We start from the raw sequence: 19,472 nt of genomic DNA, 5'->3' as shown, positions 1-19,472 counted from the left end.
ATCTGCTCCCACATCATTGGCCAGAGCAAGTCACATGGCCAAGCTTGACATCAATGGAAGAGCCCCTTCCCCACAGTGAAGCACGGGCCACAGGCAGGAGAAATAATCCTCTTGCAGAAAAAGCAGCTCTGTTAGTTTCCTGCAGGGGTAGTAAGAAATCACCACACACTTAGTGGCTTACAACAGCACAGATTTATTCTCTTCCAGTGCTGGAGCCCAGTGCTGGAGCCCAGAATTCTGAAATCAGTCTCACTGGGCTAACGTTGAGGTGTCACAGGGCTTCTTCCTTCTGGAAGCTCCAAGGAAGAGTCCCTTTCTTCACCTTTTCTGTTTCTAGGGCTGCTTGCATTCCCTGGTTCATGGTTCCTCCCTTGCATCATTCCAATCTTACTTTCATTGTCACATTTCCAACTTCCACTTCTGACCTGCTGCCTCCCTCTTTCCTTGACAAGGACCCCTGTTGATACACTGGATGCATCCAGATCATGCAGCAACCTGTCCGCATCTCAAGATGTTTAACCTTGACCTCATCTGCAAATCCATTTGCCGTATGAGGTAACGTTCCAATGTCTGGGGACTGGGGTGGGGACATCTTGGGGGCCATCATTCAACCCACTAAGCAGCAATATCTCAGTCCACCAGCGAGCAAGCTGGAGCAATGCAGTGTGTGGTGACCAAGCTCCTGTACCAGAAATCAGAGCAGATGAAGGGCAGGGAGGTCTGCTGAGTCACCTCTAGTCCTCTGCTTTATCAAGACCACACCTATTGTGATGCAAACCTAGTCCTTGTATGCATAAGGGCCCCAATCCCACCCATGAAGGAAAGAAATTCACAGCTCTTTGCCTGCTATATGAGCTTGTGAAGACTGTTGCTACAGTTTGTACAGCCTAGTGTCTGACACTTTGATTAGTGAAGTAAACAACAGGCATAAACCAGGTCTCTCTCTTCTTAACTCATTGTGCTTGTAGCACACTGGAGGAAGGTTGCTACATGGCTGTGTGCATCTTCAAGGCTAGTGGAAAGGAGAATCTCTTTCACTCCAGGCTGTTAAGATGGAGTCTTATGTAACATAATGTGGTCATGAGAGGGGCATGCCTGCTCCTTTGCCATATCTTGTCAGTTAAAAGTCACAGGTTCTACCTACACTCAAGGGGAGAAGATTATAGAAGAGAGCGATTCATTGAGGGTCATCACAGGGTATGTCTGCTAGAGATGGATGTAGATAGATAAATGGATAGATGGATGGATGGGTGAGTGAGTGAATGGGTGGATGGATGAATGGACATATAGAGACAGAGGTGATTGCTAGCTAGCTAGGTAGCTAGGTAGATAGCAAGAGAGAGAGAGAGAGAGAGAGGAGTTTATTCAAATGAAAATTAACTGAGAAGACTTGAAAATATGTTATATTGTAGCTATCAACAAACATGTGGATATTTGTTCCTTATGGAGCAAAAATAAAGCTAACAGAAGAAAGGTGCAGGTAAACACAATTTGTTAACTATATTTTTTTAAAAAACTCTCTGACAATCCAGTATTCAGAGATGTAAGGAAGGTCTGAGGAAGGACCAAATTCTCTTTTCCTCTGGTGTTCAGGGAGAGGCCACATGGACACTCAGTGCTGTCTCTGCAGAAGGATCTCAGCAAGCATTCATGGTGGGTCCTGATGGCCCCAGATCCCCTCTAGCTCTGGGTACCAGTTACTCTTGGGTTTCATAACTCCAAAGCTTTGAAATGGATTTATTCAAAGATAAAGAAAAAAATTTAACAAGGTGGGTATAGAAGGAACATATCTCAACATAATAAAAGGTATTTGTGATAAACCCACAACCCACATAATACTCAGTGGTGAAAAATTGAAAGTCTTCCTGCTAAAATCAAGAACAAGACAAGGATGCCCACTCTCATTGCTTCTATCTTACATAGGAAGTCCTAGCCACAGCAATTAGACAAGTAATAGAAATGAAAGGTATCCAAATTAGAAGAGAAGAGGTAAAACTGTCACTATTTACAGATGACATGACACAGTACATAGAGAACCCTAAAGTCTCCACATGAAAACTCTTAGAGCTAATAAATGATTTCAGCAAGGTAGCAGGATACAAGATTAATATACAGGAATTTGTTGAATTTCTGTACACTTATAATGAAATATCAGAAAAAGAAAGTTTTTTAAAAATTCCATTTAAAACCTCATCAAAAAAACAAATAAAACAAAAAGCAAAAACCTAGGAATAAACTTAACCAATGAGGTGAAAGACCTATACACTGAAAACTATAAAACATTGATAAAGGAAATTTAATATGATTCAAAGAAATGGAAGGATATCCCATGCTTTTGGATTGGAAGAATTAATACTGTTAAAATGGCTATGCTACCCAAACCAATGTACAGATTTAATGCAACCACTATCAAAAGACCCATGATATTTTTTACAGAACTACAAAAACAAATCCTAAAATTTATATGGAACCACAAAAGACCCAGAATTGCCAAAGAAATCCTGAGAAGAAAAGAACAAAGCTGGAGGTATAACCTTCCAGACTTCAGACTCTACTACAAAGCTACAGTAATCAAAACAGTATGGTATTGGCACAAAAACAGACACACAGATCAATAGAATAGAATAGAGAGCCCAAAACAAATCCATGTACTTAGGGCCAATTAATCTGCAACAAAGCAGACAAGAATATACATTGGAGAAAAGACAGTCTCTTCAACAAGTGGTGTTGGGAAAGCTGGACAGCTACATGTAAAACAATGATATTAGAATATTCCTTCACACCACATTCAAAATAAACTCAAACTGGTTTAAAGACCTAAATGTAAGACATGACACCTCAAAACTCCTAGAAGAGAACATAGGCAAAGCATTCTTTGACATAAATCATAGCAATATTTTCTTAAATCAGTCTCTAAAGCAAAAGAAATAAAAGCAAAAATAAACAGAGGGGACCTAATCAAACTTTACATATCAGATGGCAAAACCACACCAGCATCTACAGAGGACAACCTGGCATTTGAGCTGCCACAGCCTCTTTCCTCTGCTTCAGAACAGCATTTGCAGGGGGGACAGACAAAGTCAATTTCTCCAACCTGCAGCAAGACTTCCTGGACTCAACGCCTGTTCTGCTTCCCCAGGGCCTTGGGTGCAGATTCAAGCTTCCTGCACCTACTTGTGAATGGCTAAGTGGGGGTGGCAACACCCCCATTCGGGGCTGCTGTGACAAGTAAGTGGATCCCCAAACAGCATCCTCATCAAATGCTAGTCTCCTTCTTTCCCTCCTCCGCCCCCTCCCCTCTCTGGGAAGAAAACTCTGCAGTGGATTGAAATCTCTTCTCATCTGTGTGGGTGTCTCTCTGACCCACAACCCTTCCCCTGCAGACATTACACAGGTAGGGAAGGAGCATCACTCTGAGCCCTCAGGCTTCCTGCACTTCAGACCCTGCTCAGCCCCACACCGGGGGTCCACCATGGCCGTGGCCAGGAGGAAGGTCAGAAGGTGGACCGGAAGCCCTAAAATAAAGGCTGGAGTAGACATGAGTGAGGACTGAGGGGTAATAATGGAGCTGTGGGAGATGTTTTGGCCACTTTTCACACTTTGGTAGCTTAACTCTACGCTGCCCCTTGATCACAAGAGAACCCCAGCAGCAGAGAATCACATTCCAACAGCAGGTGGCAGCCCCTCAGTGGCTGCGAAACCAACGCAGTGGCTGTCTGTCAGCCCTGGGAAGAGAAGGAACAGGATGGGAGAGATCACAGTTCCCATGCGTGGCAAAAGTAGGTATTATTTTGTGAAACTTTGGATATACGGTCCTGGCATGGGATGTAAACTTTATTTCTCACCATGGGTGCAGTGAAACACTTTCAAAGCACAGGAGGGGAGGTATTAACACCTGTCTTCGCAGGACCTTGGCAAGAACCATCCAAGTGCACCCATGGAGGCCAGGGGAACATGCAGAGCCATCCTTCACCTGATGTCAACACATCCTCCGAGCCACATGGACCCTGGGGCGCGCAGCCGGCTCTCCAGCCCTCTGTTCATCAGGCCTTGCGGTTCTGGCAGGTGAGAAGTGGCAGGTGGGCTGTTTCCACGGCTCACCACAGCCGAAGCTCTCAGATCTGCACCTGCCCGGGCTCTTCCATGGCTCTGGGAACTTTGTCCCAGTTTAGGGAACTGCTCATGACTGTTCAGGAGAAATAAGAGAGCGTGGGCATGCCCATGGGCTCCACATGCTACAAGACGTCTGGAAGGACGGATGCCCGAGAAACTCTCAGCTTTGGTGGTCTGCCCTTGCAGAGGGGCTGGGGGCCAAGACCTCAGCCACATGGGTGCTGTCTGAGGCCGGGCTTCCGTGCGCTATGCTGGGAGCACTGGTGGGGGCCCATCTACGGACAGCAATTTGGCAATAATTAACAAAATGTAAATACACATAATTCCATTTCAAGAAAGTCACCTCACAGGACACCCTCAAATGGCGGTTGATGAAATGAACATCGGAGTGTCCTGGGGCAGCATTTGCAACAGCAAAGCGGGAAGGACTCCCCAGAGGAAGATGGGGTCAGCCCCTCACAGCATCCCTGCTGTGGAATGCTGCCAGCCGGTCTGACTTAGCCCTACTTGGGCTGAGAAGGAAGGATCGGCAGGGGTATTTTAAGTGAGAATATGGAAATGCTATATACAGTGTGTATAACATGATCCTATTTATATTTTTATAGGCATATCCCTGAATGTATGCTTGGAGAATCTCTGGCTTGCCCAGAAAGGTACATGTAGTTAATAAGAAGGGGGCTGGGGTCTGGAACCTGCTGCCCTGTTTGCATTTTTCATCATGGGAAACAGCAGTGTTAACTGGACCGTGGGCTTTGGCTTGCTGTATAAGATAACATGTGTACAAACAAAAGACTACTGAAGCTTAACAAGAGGTGCAATAAAACCAGGACTAAATCGATACTTTTTAAGCCCTGTTATATATGGCAGAAGGCTGCCCGGCTCTGTGCCGAGTAAGATTTCTGGTTGCGTACTGTGGACAGTGAATAAATGGTTATTAATAATAGAAATGAAAGTGTCCTCCATTCGCTGCTGCAACATGGTTCGTTTCAGAGGGGGATGAGACACATCTGAGGACTAGCGAAAGGTTCAGACAACAGTTTACGGAAAAGGCCCAGCCTGTTTTGCTTTATGCGTTAATTCCATAACTGAACCTCTCCCGAGGCCCCAGCTGCTTCTTTTGATTAAATCAGTGGGCAACTGTGTTAACATCCCTTTGGGACACTGAGACTCCAGCCTGCGCAGGCTGGAGAATTAATAAACACCACGCACAAACAGGCAGCCTTCAAATAGGTGCCTTGTCCCTAACGCACGGCCGGGAAAGGTCAGGCTCCCTGCAGGGTGGACAGGGCTGGCACTGGGAGAGTGCGTGAGAGAAGGCGAGGCGGGAAGAGGACCGATCTCTTCTTCATCCTGAGCACATCTCAAACTCAGTCCTTTTGTGGGAGGGCGACCAGAGGACACAGGACAGAGCTCAGGGCATTTTCAAGAGGAAAAGTGGGAGGAAGGGGCTGGAGGAGGAAGGAGAGGGGAAGAGATAGAAAGAGGAGGCGGGGGACTCTGGACTCTGGAACTGTCTGTGCATCCGTTACCTGCTGCAGCCTCGAGAAGGGAAAAGGCAGGGGGACTAGGAGGGGAGGAAGAGATGGTGGAAGATGCAGGGGGAAAGAAGAGAAGTTGAGAATAAACTGGGCTCGATGCTCTAAAGAGGTTGATGCTGGTATTGCAACCAGCTCGGGAAGATGAGGACAGATGTCTTTCTGGCTTCCTGGTCCTCTGGCTCCCCTCACCCGGCCACCCACATGCTTCAGAAAGCATTTTAGAACCACTGTGTTTCCCAGGTTCTTGCAGCTCCAGACTCAGGAATCTTCCCATCTCAGAGGACCAGGGCCGACACCCTTCCTGCCTTTCTAGCTGTCTCATGCATCTTGGCTGCAGCAGCATCTGGACCCCTGACTTGGCGCTACACAGGGAGGGCGAAGATGAAGCCAAGGCCGTGGCGTGGGCCTGGGGCAGGGCGTGGACCAGGCCACTCATGTGCAGCTCCAGGACGCAAGGAGAGATGGGCCACAGACTCCACCTCTGCTCTTGAAACTTTATCACGGGTATTATCTCCCGAGTTCCCAGAGTGACCGGTGGAAGTTCCTGAGTCCTGATCCTTCTTGTTCCACACGCTGTCTAGACAGTGGGATGTAACGCAACTTCATACCTCACACCTGCGGGCTCTTAATCTGAAAGACCCCACGTGCTCACCAAATGATCTGAACTTGAAAATCTAATAGCGCTGCGTCTGGGATCCAAATTTACTTATATGAAATTTAAAGTTTTAGCCTTAAGTTACCCCCACAAAATAAGTTTCTGCAGGAAAGGATCAACATTAGCACCCAGTATGTGGGGATCCAGGTTGTCATCTGTTCTGAAAGTGTCAGAGCAGGTCCTGTAGGTTATTTGACTCCCATTTCCAGTTCCCTCCCTTCCTGCCTGCCTCTGCTGTAAAGGCTGTGTAAGATAAGATGCAGACCACCTGCCACCTTTGCTGTTAGGGACAGCCATGAGACACCATTCTGGCCAGGGGGTGGGGCAGAAGTCCCTGAGGGATACAGCCTTCTAGAATAAAATGGCAAAGCCTCCACAGGAGAAACCCTTTTGCCCTTCCTCTTCTATGTTTACTCTGCCTGGAATGCAGGCATGGTACCCGGAGTTGCAGCAGCCATCTTGTGATGTGAAGGCAAAGCTATGTGCTAAAAATGGCAGAGGAGAGAGGCAGATCAGTGTGGGTCTCGGCTGATGCTGGTGAGGAGCTGCAGCTGTTCTGGGCAGGCAACTTGGAATTGCTTGTCGAAGCAGAAAAAATAACCCCTATCTTTTTAAGCTCACTGTTATTTGAAACTTCCCTGATTTTCAGCCAACCTACACGAAATAGTAGATAAAGGCCAATAATGACTATAATAAAATAAAGTTATAATAAAATGAATGTAATGAAATTGCACACACACATACATACATATACATGATTAGTTTTGATGTATATTTAAATTATCAAGTGAGATAAGGTATGTAAAATTGTTTTTAAAGTATCGTTGATATTACATAAGATTTCTCACCCTTTAGGGTGAGAGCCTTTGAAATGCCAACGATAGAAGGGAAAAAATAAATGTTTCTGAGTCATTGTGAAAAATCCCAGCCCAATTGGGACTACCATTCCACAACAAAAATGAAAAAGTGGAAAAGCTTCCCTGAAAGAGATTCTAACGATCCTGCTTGTCTCACACACAAGTCCCTTAATTGTTGGGCAGCAAAAGGCCTTGCAGAATGTAATTCAGTCACAGAATCCCAAGGAGCCAATCGCAGGAGCAGACAGCAAACTGATAAAATCCAGAGCAGAACAGGGGCCAGGATGCGAGAGAAAACAAAGAGACGTGTGTGGAAAGCCTGAGCGCCTGTGGAGCCCCAGCTCGGAGCAGGAGCGGGCCTGCCGCTGATCTGCGGCTTTGCTGATTTCTGATTCTGAACCAGGCGACGCTATAAATAAGGCCAGGAATAAACATTCCACCAGCGCATCCCTTGTTGTCTCAGCCTGTGCGTGCTCCTCTGCTAAGCGAGGCTGCCTCGTTATCCTAATGACTGCAGCATAAAAAGGACCGGGAAGACTGCTCTCGTCACCCCTGTGGTCTGCGCCCACTTCAAGGCCAATCCAATCCGTCTCCCTCCTCTCTTGGATTTCCTGTCTTGGCAGGAAAAGTTTAAAAGAAACTAACAAACGACCCAGGCACGGGCTCCTCGAAGCCTGTCTAAGCAGGGAGATGTCCTGTATCACCAGCCTCCTCCTCATCACCTCCCCGCTCCCTGCCCCCCAGCCAGCACTAAGCATCCTGCTAGGTGGAGTGTTAGGAGGCAAAGAAATCAGACAGTTGCTCTGGGAGCCACGACGAGCAATCAGCCTCAGCAAAATTAAGAGAGAAACAATAAAAGTGACTCTTTATCGACCGATCATGATTGAGTGCCTGAAAAGCCCCGAGCACTGTCAAGAGTAACCACGTGCCTTAGTCTGTTCCCAGCAGCCGTGACCAGGTACCACGAACGGGGCAGCTTAAACAACAGACTTAATTCCTCACGGCTCTGGAGGCTGGACCGCCAAGACCAGGGTGCCTGAGTGCGGGTGGAAACCCTCTTTCTGGCTTGCAGACGGCTGCCTTCTGCCCACGTCGGCGTGACCTGAACAGCTCAGAGCAGAGGGTTCCCCCTACTCACCCATTGGGAAGGACGCGATCAGCATGTGTGGACACAGGAGTGAAACACGGGGTCTCGTGTGAAGCAGATGCTGCAGCTAAAGGCAGCCCTCGAATCTAAACGGCCTCCTCCTGTGTGGCCAACTAGTTTCAAAATTAAATGGACGTGCTCATGGCCTTTCTCAGTGTTCATAGCACAGTTACCCCAAAAGACAAGCCTTTTTAAATCATTGATTTTTTTAAACGGTGTCCCTGTGGATAATTAGCCAGAGCTCGTCACACATGAGCTACGGGGAGAACCTGCACCCACTAGCTCAGGAGCCGCAAACCAGCCCCCTCCCGTAGGCCTGGCCCCGTTGGATGAGGAAGTGCAGATCCTGGTCCCTTTACCTGTCACCTGTCCTCTCTCGGAGCACTATGTGTACATCTTCTGGCGCTGCCACAGCCAGAGAGACCATGGACACCCTTCAAGAACCTCCCCGCCCCCCGCCCCGGCTCTGCAGCTCCTACAGCATGTCTGTCTTGCATGCAAAGCGCTGCCAACTGTGTGTGTGTGTGTGTGTGTGTGTGTGTGTGTGTGTGTGTGTGTCTCAACGCCATCTGCAAGGAATCCTGCTTTCTCGGCTTTGTAACTTACACTGTCACCCACAATATTTATATTTCTTCCTTATTGCCAAGTCAAAAGGCCTGTGACTACTTTTTTCCTTTTATAAAATTTAACCTTTTCCTTTCAAAAAAGCAGAAAAGGATCTTATGGGACAAGGAAGAAGACAGATGTGGCTTGTCTCTACGTGGACACAGATGATTTTAGCATTTTGGCATCCCTGGATCTTAGCCTCTCTGCTCATGACCAGCCTCCCCTGGGAAAGGGGACCCAGGCATTTATAGGCGGCGGTGGCTCGGCTCTGAGCTCATCGGGGAGAACGGACACGGCAGCCCCTGAGGCAGCAAGGCCAGAGCCTTGATGGCCAGACCTGCCTAATAGGGCAGGGTAGTGGGTGAAAAATGGTAACTTCCAAAGATACATCTCTCAGACTCTGCAAATGTGATGTTATTTAAAAAGTCTTTGCAGATGTAGTTAAGAACCACGAGATGAGAACATCCTGGATTTTCCAGGCAGCCCTAAGTCCAATGACAGATGTCATTATAAGGGACACAGAGAAGACAGTCCCATGAAGATGGAGGCAGAGACTGGAGTGATGCTGCCACCAGCCCAGGCACACCCCGAGCCTCCAGAAGCTGGAAGAGGCAGGAAGGACCCTCCCTGGAGCCCTCGGAGAGAGTATGGCGCTGCCCACGCCTTGACTTCAGACTTCAGGAAATCAGGTGCAAGCCACGCTCCACCCTTGTCAGCTGGGTGACCTGAGCAAACAACTGCAAAACCATGTCTTCTACTGAGTCAAGGGAAGGGAGTGGGTCAGAACACGCTCTGAACAGTGGGCTGTGTGTGACACGCCGCTCTCTGCACATCCGCTGTGACTTCTGGCTCTGTCATATGGTAACAGTTCCTGCAGCTCAGGGGGCTGCGTGAGCACCAACTGAGTTGACTCGTGGGAACAGGGATTAGGAAGGGCTCTGAGCCTGGCTCGCTGAGCAGCCCACCTGCAGCCGCTAACAGGGCGGGCAGAGGTAGCAAGGCCCGTGCAGGAGAGGAACCTCCGGGTCCAGGATCTACTGGCCGGGGCAGCCCTCATCTAGAGGAAACGGCGCCTGGATGGGAGTCCTTTTTCCGGTGACGTTTTGGAGAGAATGGAACTACGGACAACAAGGTAGCAACTTCCTAAGGGGCCTGGCCCCCAGCTCCCAGCAAGTATCAGGCTCCCTTGGGCAGTGAGGGCATGCGCGAGCCCCTCCCAGGAAAGGGGTCAGCAGAGAGCAAGCTGAGAGCTGGGCTCTGACACTCACTCCACTCGGCCACACCCGAGGCCTCACCAGACACAGACCAGTGGAGCCCACACCACGTGCACCGTCACACACTGATGAGACTGCAGTCCCTGAGTGTGGATCTCAGATCTAAGGGGGTCCAGAATCACCGGGGGGCAGCAAATCAACAAGGCAGGTTCCCGGGCCCCAGCCCAAAGCCTCTGACCCAACACGTCTGAATTGGACCCACCTTTCCGATAAACGAGTCCAGGTCATTCGGATACAAGTGGTCTGTGGTGACCCCCAAGAAACACTGCACTGGGGCCTACGGCTCAAAGGGAGCCCACAGGTGCACCAACAGCATCACCGAGTTCACAAGCCATACCGCCTCCCGAGGCCCGCCCAGCCCGGCAGAGTCAGAAGGCGCAGCTGTCCCCACGCAGTCTGGCAGCCCCCACAGGTGGACAAAAAACGGGCCCCCCACCCGGGGGGCATTTCTAAACTGTGTCAATACATCTGCGATGTCTTCTGTGAAACAGGCTGCAGGGAAATTAGAATCCTGCATTTTGCTTTAGCTTTTCCTGCCTAAATGCCTGGAGAACAAATTTTACCAACATCCTTCACACTTTAGCGAAGTAATAATTGTTTACAAGATACACGATACTGTATATAAAGATGTTACATAAATAATTACACGGACCAAGTCACGTAAGTACTTAAAGACTTTATTATGTTAGACTAACTGAAATCCACGGAAACAGTTCCATTGAACACATTCTTTACGTACTATACTTAAAATATAAAACACAAAACCAACTTAAAGTACTTCTCATATTAAACCAATTTTTCTTTTTTTTTAGCTTTCTTTGACACCAAAAAAAAAAAAATAAGGAACAGAAAGAGTATATTAAAAGAAAACGATTACGTAGAATTCTTTAAAACTTTTACTTTACCTATCATGTTTAATATTTCCAGGACTATTTGGCCGTGGAGAACCATATGCACCTCACTCAAAGATGTGAGATCAGCAGCCAAACGAGTTTGAGGACCAAACAGAGCACATCAGGGAGGGGGCAGCTGGCGGCACAGCCTCGCACGCCGTCCAGGCCCGCTATCCCCAGAAGCCAACGACAAGGAGAAGGTGGCAGGAGGATGGGCTCAGGAAACAGCATCGGTGCTGCTCAGTCACAGGCTGCCTGAAGGTCACGGCCACTCGTGCAAGACTTGGAGGATCTTCAGACAGACGGAGGAAGAATTTAGGAAGGGGGGTGGTCCTCCCCTCGGATGCTTCGGTACTTAGCCATGTCTTCAGGAAAGACTTTAGAAAGCTCTTGAATCAACAGGCTTTTAAATTTCTAAGAAGAAAAATACACAGTCAAAATGCTTTTGTTTGTGACCCATCTCTCAAGTTAAAGATGACACCCCAGCAGAGCCTCCAACTTGAAAGAACAGAAACTGTGCCTTCCCTGCCCTGTCTGCCCATCTGCCTGGAAGCCACACCTGCCAGACCACAGCAGGTAACTGCTTGCAACTTTGCTGCAGGCACATCAGGTACATTGGGAACTACCTGAAAAAGCACTGTTCATTCACATACAACTTCGTCCCTCCTGCCTCAGATGACAAAAGGCCCACTCATGAGGAGCCAGCCACACAGGTGGAAATGACTTTTGCAGGCAGCACACGTAACAGGAATTCTCACATCACATAATAATTAAGCAATTATTAACTCGAACCACATCACACTTCCTGTGTGCAAACAGCTCGATCACAGCTCTCAGAGCACCTGGAAACCTGTCTTCTTCAAATGCCACGGCTCCTTGAGCCTCCGCGTCAGCATGACATCTGTTTTAATCCAATCTTAAAAGCAGCTAGGTATCGGCCACCATCTCAAAACCTTTCCTTATAAGCTGTACAGCAAAGCAGCACCATGGATATAAACGAGATACCGTCCGCATCCATACACAGGTCAGGAACACATCCTCGAAGGAGGCTGCACACCAACACTGCAGAAACCACTTAAGACAGAACTCATGCAAGTAAAAACACGCGGCCCAACAGGCACACGAATGGTACCCCGAGACGTTCACAATCTCACAAGAGGAAATGACACCAACAGGCAACAGAAACAGATGCAAAGTGAAGAAACAGCACGGCTGCTACTGTCACCGCCAACGGGCGATCTCCACACCCAAAGGCAGGGCGGTGACAGGAGCGCAGGCCACCGAGAGCACATCACGCAGAGGCCGCGACCCTGTTCGTGGGGCGGGGGGGGGGGGGTTTCTGCTGGACGAAACAGCTCCCTCGCAGACAGGTCCAAACCACCCCAGCTCGCTCTCGCCCAAAGCTCCATCACATCTCGAGGGTGATGCTCAGTTCAAGAGCAACCCGATCCCAAGCTGACAAAGCAGAAACGAGGCCGTGGGCACCACACTAACTCTCACAGCAAAGCCACCTCCAGGGCAGGCCCCCTGTCACGAGCACAGGTCCCCAGCCAGGCAGCACAGACAGGCCTGTCACCGCGGTCCCCACCCAGCCTCTCTGCTGGCACCTCGCCGTCTGCAGCGCGCCCCCTGCATAGCTGTCCCCCTGCACAGCAGACACCGAGCCGGCACACTGTGTGCCTGGGCAGCAGCGGGAACACAGTGCTTGTGCCCCCGGCATCGTGGAGCTTAGGCTGTGGCAGGGAACACAGGACAGAGACAGAGAGGGGCCCATTCTCATCAGCCAAGGCTGGTCCGCGAGGCCCCTCGGAGGTGGTGACACGCTGAGCCCAGAGAGTCCCAGCAGAGGAGACGGCAGGGGAACGGACAGCAAGGAGAGGTGCTGGCGAATCCCAGAAACGCAAAAGCAGCCTGGCCCGAATGAAGAACAGGGGTGGAGAGGCAGGAGGGCTCACCGTCTGAGGCCAAGAGGAAGGGGCAGCACCATCACCTAGAGGAAAAACCACCACCCCCTCAATTCCAAACACACAAGGGTCAGTGTAGGTAAAAAAACACTCCATGTGTCATGCCCGAGATGCAGAGGTTTCTAGATCTCCTCAGAACCAAGAAACACAAAGGGCAGGGTCTCTGCGGAGAACAGAGGATACGGTACAGAGGGGTCTGGAGACAGCCACCGGAGAAAGAGAAGAGCCCGAGGATTCCACAGTCCCCCACACCACAGACCCACAGTCACAGGAGAAGGCTGGGCAGAGGACTCAGGAAGCACCAAAGTGCAACCTGCAGATATTAGTCATAAAGATGAAAACAAGCACAGTTAGCCAACGACAGCTAACACCACAAAAATGAACCCGGACTTTCCTGAAGGCAAGGCGACCAGGTCGTTACACTTTCTATGCTACCACACGGCTCCCTGATATTTAATTTTATTTATCACCTATTACACGTTTCAGCAACCTCAACTGTGTTATGCTGTCGAACAGCTGCTGTTTCGCAGAGTCTATCAGCCGAATCTGCCCTGTGAGCAACCCTCGATGTTCTGACATTCTCTGCCGTCTCCAGGAACCTTACCTTCATTGTGTCAATCTTGCCTTTAACTTGCTCATTTTTAGCCAGAGCCCTCTCCAGGCACTCTTTGGTGTAGAGTTGGGGGTTTCGACCTTGATCTATGTATCTGGAAACATGAAACATCTCAATTAGTGTTCATGGCTGGTACCTCCTCTCACAGTTTTCTTAGGGGGGAAAAAACAAAGGCAGCGATCTGTAACCTCACATGGCCCTTGTTTAGAGGAAGCTGCGTCCAGGAACCAGGTGAATTAGGACTCCTTCGTCTACACAAGCACAGGCGACTGGTCTCATATCACCTCTAGTAACGTGGGTAGCTCATGGAATCAGGTATCCATCACTTATAAACCAAGCAAGCTTCACAGCCACGCCAGTTCACATTTGTAGCACCTGTGCTCTTCAAAAGGTTTCATGGCCACCACCTTTTCATCCTCACCACAACCTGTAAGGTCACGCAGCTCTTGACAAGAGAGAACTAAGTGTGGGCCAGAGCTTCGGGCCTGAGGACACAGGGAGCCCGCCGCGAGGCAGCCCCACCAGGCCCACCCCGTCCTGCACAGCGGAGCCTCTGGGCTGCAGGGTCGGGGAGGGGAGAGCTGTGGCCTTGCCTGTCCTGAGATCAGTTTACAAACTGGGCGGGGGGACAGGGGGGTGGCGGGCTGATACACTACTTTCCCGAAGTAACTTAAACTGAACAGAGACTGATTCTCACCAGTTATTTCTAAGCAGTACAAAACTGTTTCCTGACATTTTTAACACTCGTCCCCAAAATGTCTTCATCACCCCACAGATTTCATTACGCACACTGCCTAGATGAATATCCACATTTTTCCTGCAGAAGGCCACCTGCCTACTTCTGCACCCTGAAGACCTTCACATCATTCAGCGAAACTGAACTATTCATTACAAAGAAACAAAACTACCACCACTACACTAAGTCCGATTTATGCATTTTTATGTTAAAAAAAACTTCAGTTTAAAGACACTGTTAAGTTACTGTTAATGGCATAAAAACTGGCCGTAAATTATGAAAGATTGCAAAATACTAATAAATCAAAAGTTCTAGAAAATTCATTTGATTGTGATATGTTGAAATGACGGAATGAAAAAAGGAAAATTATGGTTAATTCTAAACAAAATCCATCCATTTTCAGGAAAAAAAAACTCTGACAGGCCCAAATGTCCTAAATAAACAACCTTTTCTTTTTTTTTTTTTGGTAGCATTCTTTTTTTTAATTTTATTTATTTATTTTTTTTTGAGGTACACCAAGTTCCATCATCTGTATTTATACACATATCCCTGTATTCCCTCCCTCCCTCGACTCCCCCCCACCCTCCCCATCCCAGTCCTCTAAGGCATCATCCATCCTCGAGTTAAGTGAGAGAGTAGCATAGACATATATATACTACCAACTGTAAACAACCCTTTCAATAGTGATGTCATCCGGACTCCACTCTTCTCTGAAGACCCAAGGGTTGACCCCCACTTCTGCCAACCCACCAACCCCAAGCACCAGGCAGAAGGGCCAAGGTTTACATTGCTATCTTTGCTACAGGCGCAGTCAGTGAGCCTGAAAGCCCGCCTGGAAACCCTCCTACGTCAGCACAGATCGACTGACAGTTCACATCTGCTGCTTGCTGGGGGCTCAGAGGCCACCTCTTCCCAAGTCCCCAGGTGAGTCTCAGCAGTCCCTGCATCCAAGGCTGTGGCTGTGCTGGCCCAGGCCTCGCTGCCCCTGCCCCTTCCACAGTCTTTCCCATCCGTCTTCCTCTCATTTGCTCCACTTCAGAAGCCGGGAGTAGTTCCATGGCGTCTGTCAATATACTACACACACACACACAAACACACACACACAGACACACACACACACAGACACAGACACACACACACACAGACACACACACACACGCTGGGAGTAGTTCCATGGCGTCTGTCAATATACTCCACACACACACACACACGCACCCAGAACGGCTCTAATGAGGACACTTAAGGGGAATCAGCCGCCACCTTGCCGCACTTCACAAGCAGGAGTCTAGAGCTGTAACACACGCACAAGGCCTTCACTCCCACCTGGGAACACAAGACACCTTGGTCAGCAAGTGAGGACAGAGCCGAGACTGTGAGAACTGCAGCCTGTGTGTCCTGACTTGGTGGACAGCTACCAAGCTGTGCTGTAACTAGGACTTTTATCTCTGACCTTTGGGGATGAAATGGGTAACTCTTCCCTTTACTGTTCAAGGGTATCTAGTGAGTTACTTTACAGTTTTACTGCAAAAAGCCCCAGAACACTCTTGCTGTTCCACGTCAGCTCCTGGGAGGAGGCTGCTTGGCCCAGAAAATGAGCCCTGGTTAAGGACACACAGGTCCGGGATTTTAAACTAAAAACAGAACTGCCATATGACCCAGCAATCCCACCCCTGGGTACCATTCGGAAAAGATGAAAATTCTAATTTGAAAAGATACATGCATCCCACTGTTCACAGCAGCACTATTTATAATAGCCAAGACATGGATGTAACCTAAGTGTTCACTGACAGATGAATGGATAAAGATTGGTACATATACACAATGGAATATTACTCAGCCATAAAAAAGAATGAAATAATGCCATTTGTAGCAATGTGGATGGACCTAGAGATTATCATACTAACTGAAGTAAGTCAGACAGAGAAAGACAAATATCATATGATATCACTTATATGTGGAATCTAAAATATGACACGAATATATGAAATATAAATACTCACAGACATAGAAAACAGACTTGTGGTTGCCAAGGGCAAGGGGTTGGGGAGGGAAGGACTGGGAGTTTGGGATTAACAGATGTAAACTATTTTATACAGAATGGACAAACAACAAGGTCCTACTGTATAGCACAGGAAACTGTATATAATGTCCTGTAATAAACCATAATAGAAAAGAATATGAAAAAGATATATATGTATAACTGAGTCACTCTGCTGTATAGCAAAAATTAACACAACACTATAAATCAACTAGACGTCAATAAATTTAAAAAAGTCCAGAATTTTAGTCTCAGCTCTGACACTGACTAGCTAAACAGACAGTGCAGTTACTTATTGGTTCTTTCACCTGTGAAATCAGTGTGATAAACTCTTTAGGACTGATAAAACCTAAAGAGTTTATTTCTTAGAGGCTCTCCGAGTCGGGACTGTGCCCAGGTACAGTGCCCAGGTGCAGGTAACTCTCTGGCAGAAAGCAGTAAACGGCCTTCTTAGGCCTTACTCTGCCTAAGAACAGAGGAGGTATTATCATCTCCGAGAATCAGCAATGCCAGGGCAGTTGGGGTGACACCAGACCAAATTCGTACTTCTCAGGTTGTTTCTGGCTTTTTTTTTTTTTTAATTTATGATATACTACATAAGGCTTTTTCCTTCTAAAGAAAAAAAAAGAAAGTCACATGGCTGTTCTTTTATCTAAGCAGGACTTTCAGAGTCTATGATGTTTTTCACTTATTTAAAAAGCCTTTATTCACATGTAACTCTTTTTCAACAATACAATACTGAGGAGATTTTTTTTTTAATGGTTTAATCCCATTAGAACAGAAGCTCCTTGAGGGCAGGTATTTTTGTCTGTTTTCTTCCCTGGCATATCCCCAGCACCCAGACAGTGCCTGCCACAGAGCAGATACTTAAATACCAGTGGTTGAAGAAATCATTACAGCAAAACTGAACAAGAATTAGAATAACAAGAATGGTACTCACTCAAACACTTCTAAAGGGACAGTAATATCATGAAGTTGCTGTCTGCACTTATCGATATCCTGCAAGCCGGTAACAATAAAATTCCTGGGGGGAAAAGCAGAAATGGGACATCAGGTTAATTCGGATGACGGCACCGAGCACCCCCCACACCTGGCCAGCCAGGCCTCCACACGCGTGTTCCTTACACAAGCCCAGGTTACATGTGGCTCTCAGCTCTCTGGTCAGCGACAGAATTCCTAGGAGAGCTTTGGAGTGATGGAGATATGCTCACACATCTCTTGATTTTCTTTTTAAACAAGGAATTACCAATATTGGGGGCGGGGGGGCAGGAACCAACAGCAATAAGGGCAAGAATCTTTGAGAATCTGATGAAAAAAATGAGCCTCCTCTCAAAAACATTCACCCTGAGGGTGGACGCGATTTTGTGTGCGGTTTCAGGCAACCCCCCGGGGGGGAGCGGTGGACTCCAGTCCAAGAATCCATCCTCAAGGTCTGGGGGGAAGAAAGCCACGGCTGCCTGGCTTAAGTCCAGGTCCCCTTGGGAGCCTTCCGAGACCGCCTGGCTAGTCCCACAGCACTGGGTGTGTGCTAGACGGGGCTGCAAATGCGTTCGTATGTCCGTACCCTCCGTAAGGCTGCGAGCCCTCCTCCAGAGCATTCGATGTGCGTCTGCCTTTTGTCCACCCCGGGGCCCGGCGCCTCGGCCAGCCAAAGCTACGGCCGGAACCATTCAAGCGTCCCGCGGCCCCGCTCGCCGCCCCCACCACCCCCGCCGCCTCCTCCACCTTCGGGCCCAGGCAGCAGGCGGCTTCCGAGCCCCCGCCTTCCCCGGGGCCCATCTCACCGCGCTCCCCGCGGCGGGCAGGAACCGGACACCCCCAAGGGCTCAGAAGACACGCCGGGAGCGGGTCCCGCGGGCGCGGGGCAAGGCCGAGGCCACAGAGCCGGCCTGCCTCCGACGGCCCCACGCGCGGGCACTGGGTCATCCGGCCCCGGCGAACGTCTCCAAGCGGGGCCTGGAGAAAAGACCCCAGCACGGCGAAGGGGAAGGAGGCGGGCCCGCGACGGGCGGCAGCGGCGAGCCCCCCCACCCCCGGCCCGCGCGCGGCCTGCACCCGGAGCGCCCGGGAGGCCCGGACCCCAGCAGGCCGGGCAGACGCAGCGGCCCCCGGCCCGGCTCCCCGGCACACGCTACCCCGTCGCTACTCACAGCTTCTGGTTGAGCCCGGCCTGGCTGCTGGGCTGGAAGTCGCTGACGATGATGCCGAGCTGCCGGATGTTCTCCACGAACTTCTCCAGGTGCTCCTCCAGGTGGTCAAACTTATCCCCCATGGCCACCGATGCGCGCACCCGCTCGGCCGCCGTTCCACTACGCCGCTTCCGGCTTCCTCCCGAGCCCGCCCCCGCTTCCGTTTCCTCTGGCGCCGAGTGGGCGGGGCCTGGTGGGGGCGGGGCGACGTGGGGCGGGGCGGGCTCACCCTGAGGCGGTGTCTGGGGCGGGGCCTGCATCGGGGGCGGGACGGGGCTTGGACGTGGGCGGGCGGACGTCGGCTCGGCCCCGCCCCGGCAGCCCTCAGCGGCCCAGGTGAGCGCGAGCTGCCAGGTGCGGGTCCTCAGGACTGGCGCGCGTGCTCTGAGGGCCGCAGAGAGCGTGGTGGGGACGTGTGGGAGCCAGCGCTGCCTCCACTGGACCTAGGCGAGTCCCCGAGCCTCTGAGCCTGGGCTTTCTCGGCCACAAAATCGGGATGATGAGACCCGACAGCTACCTGAGGTTAGAGGAGAGAACGTCCTGTCCGTAAGGCTGAAGCCCAGGGGGCACACCTGGAAAGAGTAGCTCGACCCGCAATGGAAATGACCTTTTTTTTTCCTGAATATTCAAATGACAGGTACTCATTGCAAATAATTGAAACAATAAAGAAAAAATGTAACGTAGAAACGGAGAAAGACACCGTGCAGGGTCCAGCAGGCCTCACCTGCTCCTGCGGAGGCTGGCCTCTCCCTCAGCCGGGCCCTCTGGGAGCCACCCAGCCTTCGCCCTGACCCTGAAAGGCAGCTCAAGCTGGGCTTCAAACCCAATGATTTCCCAGTAGTGATTTGC

General features: G+C 49.8%; 1 protein-coding gene across 1 annotated transcript; it reads right to left on the bottom strand.

Annotated features, from left to right (window-relative positions):
- Positions 1–10,857: 10,857 nt before the first annotated feature.
- Positions 10,858–18,766, bottom strand: MED10 (mediator complex subunit 10). Its single transcript, XM_057710294.1, has 4 exons — positions 18,585–18,766; positions 17,375–17,458; positions 13,652–13,754; positions 10,858–11,497 (listed from the first exon to the last, which is right to left on the bottom strand). Exons 1-4 carry the CDS (start codon positions 18,704–18,706, stop codon positions 11,399–11,401), a joined length of 408 nt encoding a protein of 135 aa, XP_057566277.1. The 5' UTR covers positions 18,707–18,766; the 3' UTR covers positions 10,858–11,398.
- Positions 18,767–19,472: the final 706 nt, after the last annotated feature.

Source organism: Hippopotamus amphibius, chromosome 15, assembly GCF_030028045.1.
Source record: "Hippopotamus amphibius kiboko isolate mHipAmp2 chromosome 15, mHipAmp2.hap2, whole genome shotgun sequence".
NCBI lineage: Eukaryota > Metazoa > Chordata > Mammalia > Artiodactyla > Hippopotamidae > Hippopotamus > Hippopotamus amphibius.
Note: the sequence above shows the minus strand (reverse complement) of the source record. Positions and strands in the feature narration are given on the sequence as shown.

Bases quoted from the DNA above. Each gene is read 5' to 3' on its own strand.
- MED10 (XM_057710294.1), bottom strand. From the start codon at position 18,706: ATGGGGGATAAGTTTGACCACCTGGAGGAGCACCTGGAGAAGTTCGTG. The intron at 17,459-18,584 runs GTGAGTAGCGAC...TTTTCCCCCCAG, and splicing joins GCCGGGCTCAACCAGAAGCT to GAATTTTATTGTTACCGGCT. The intron at 11,498-13,651 runs GTAAGGTTCCTG...TTTTCTTCTTAG, and splicing joins GCAAGATTGACACAATGAAG to AAATTTAAAAGCCTGTTGAT.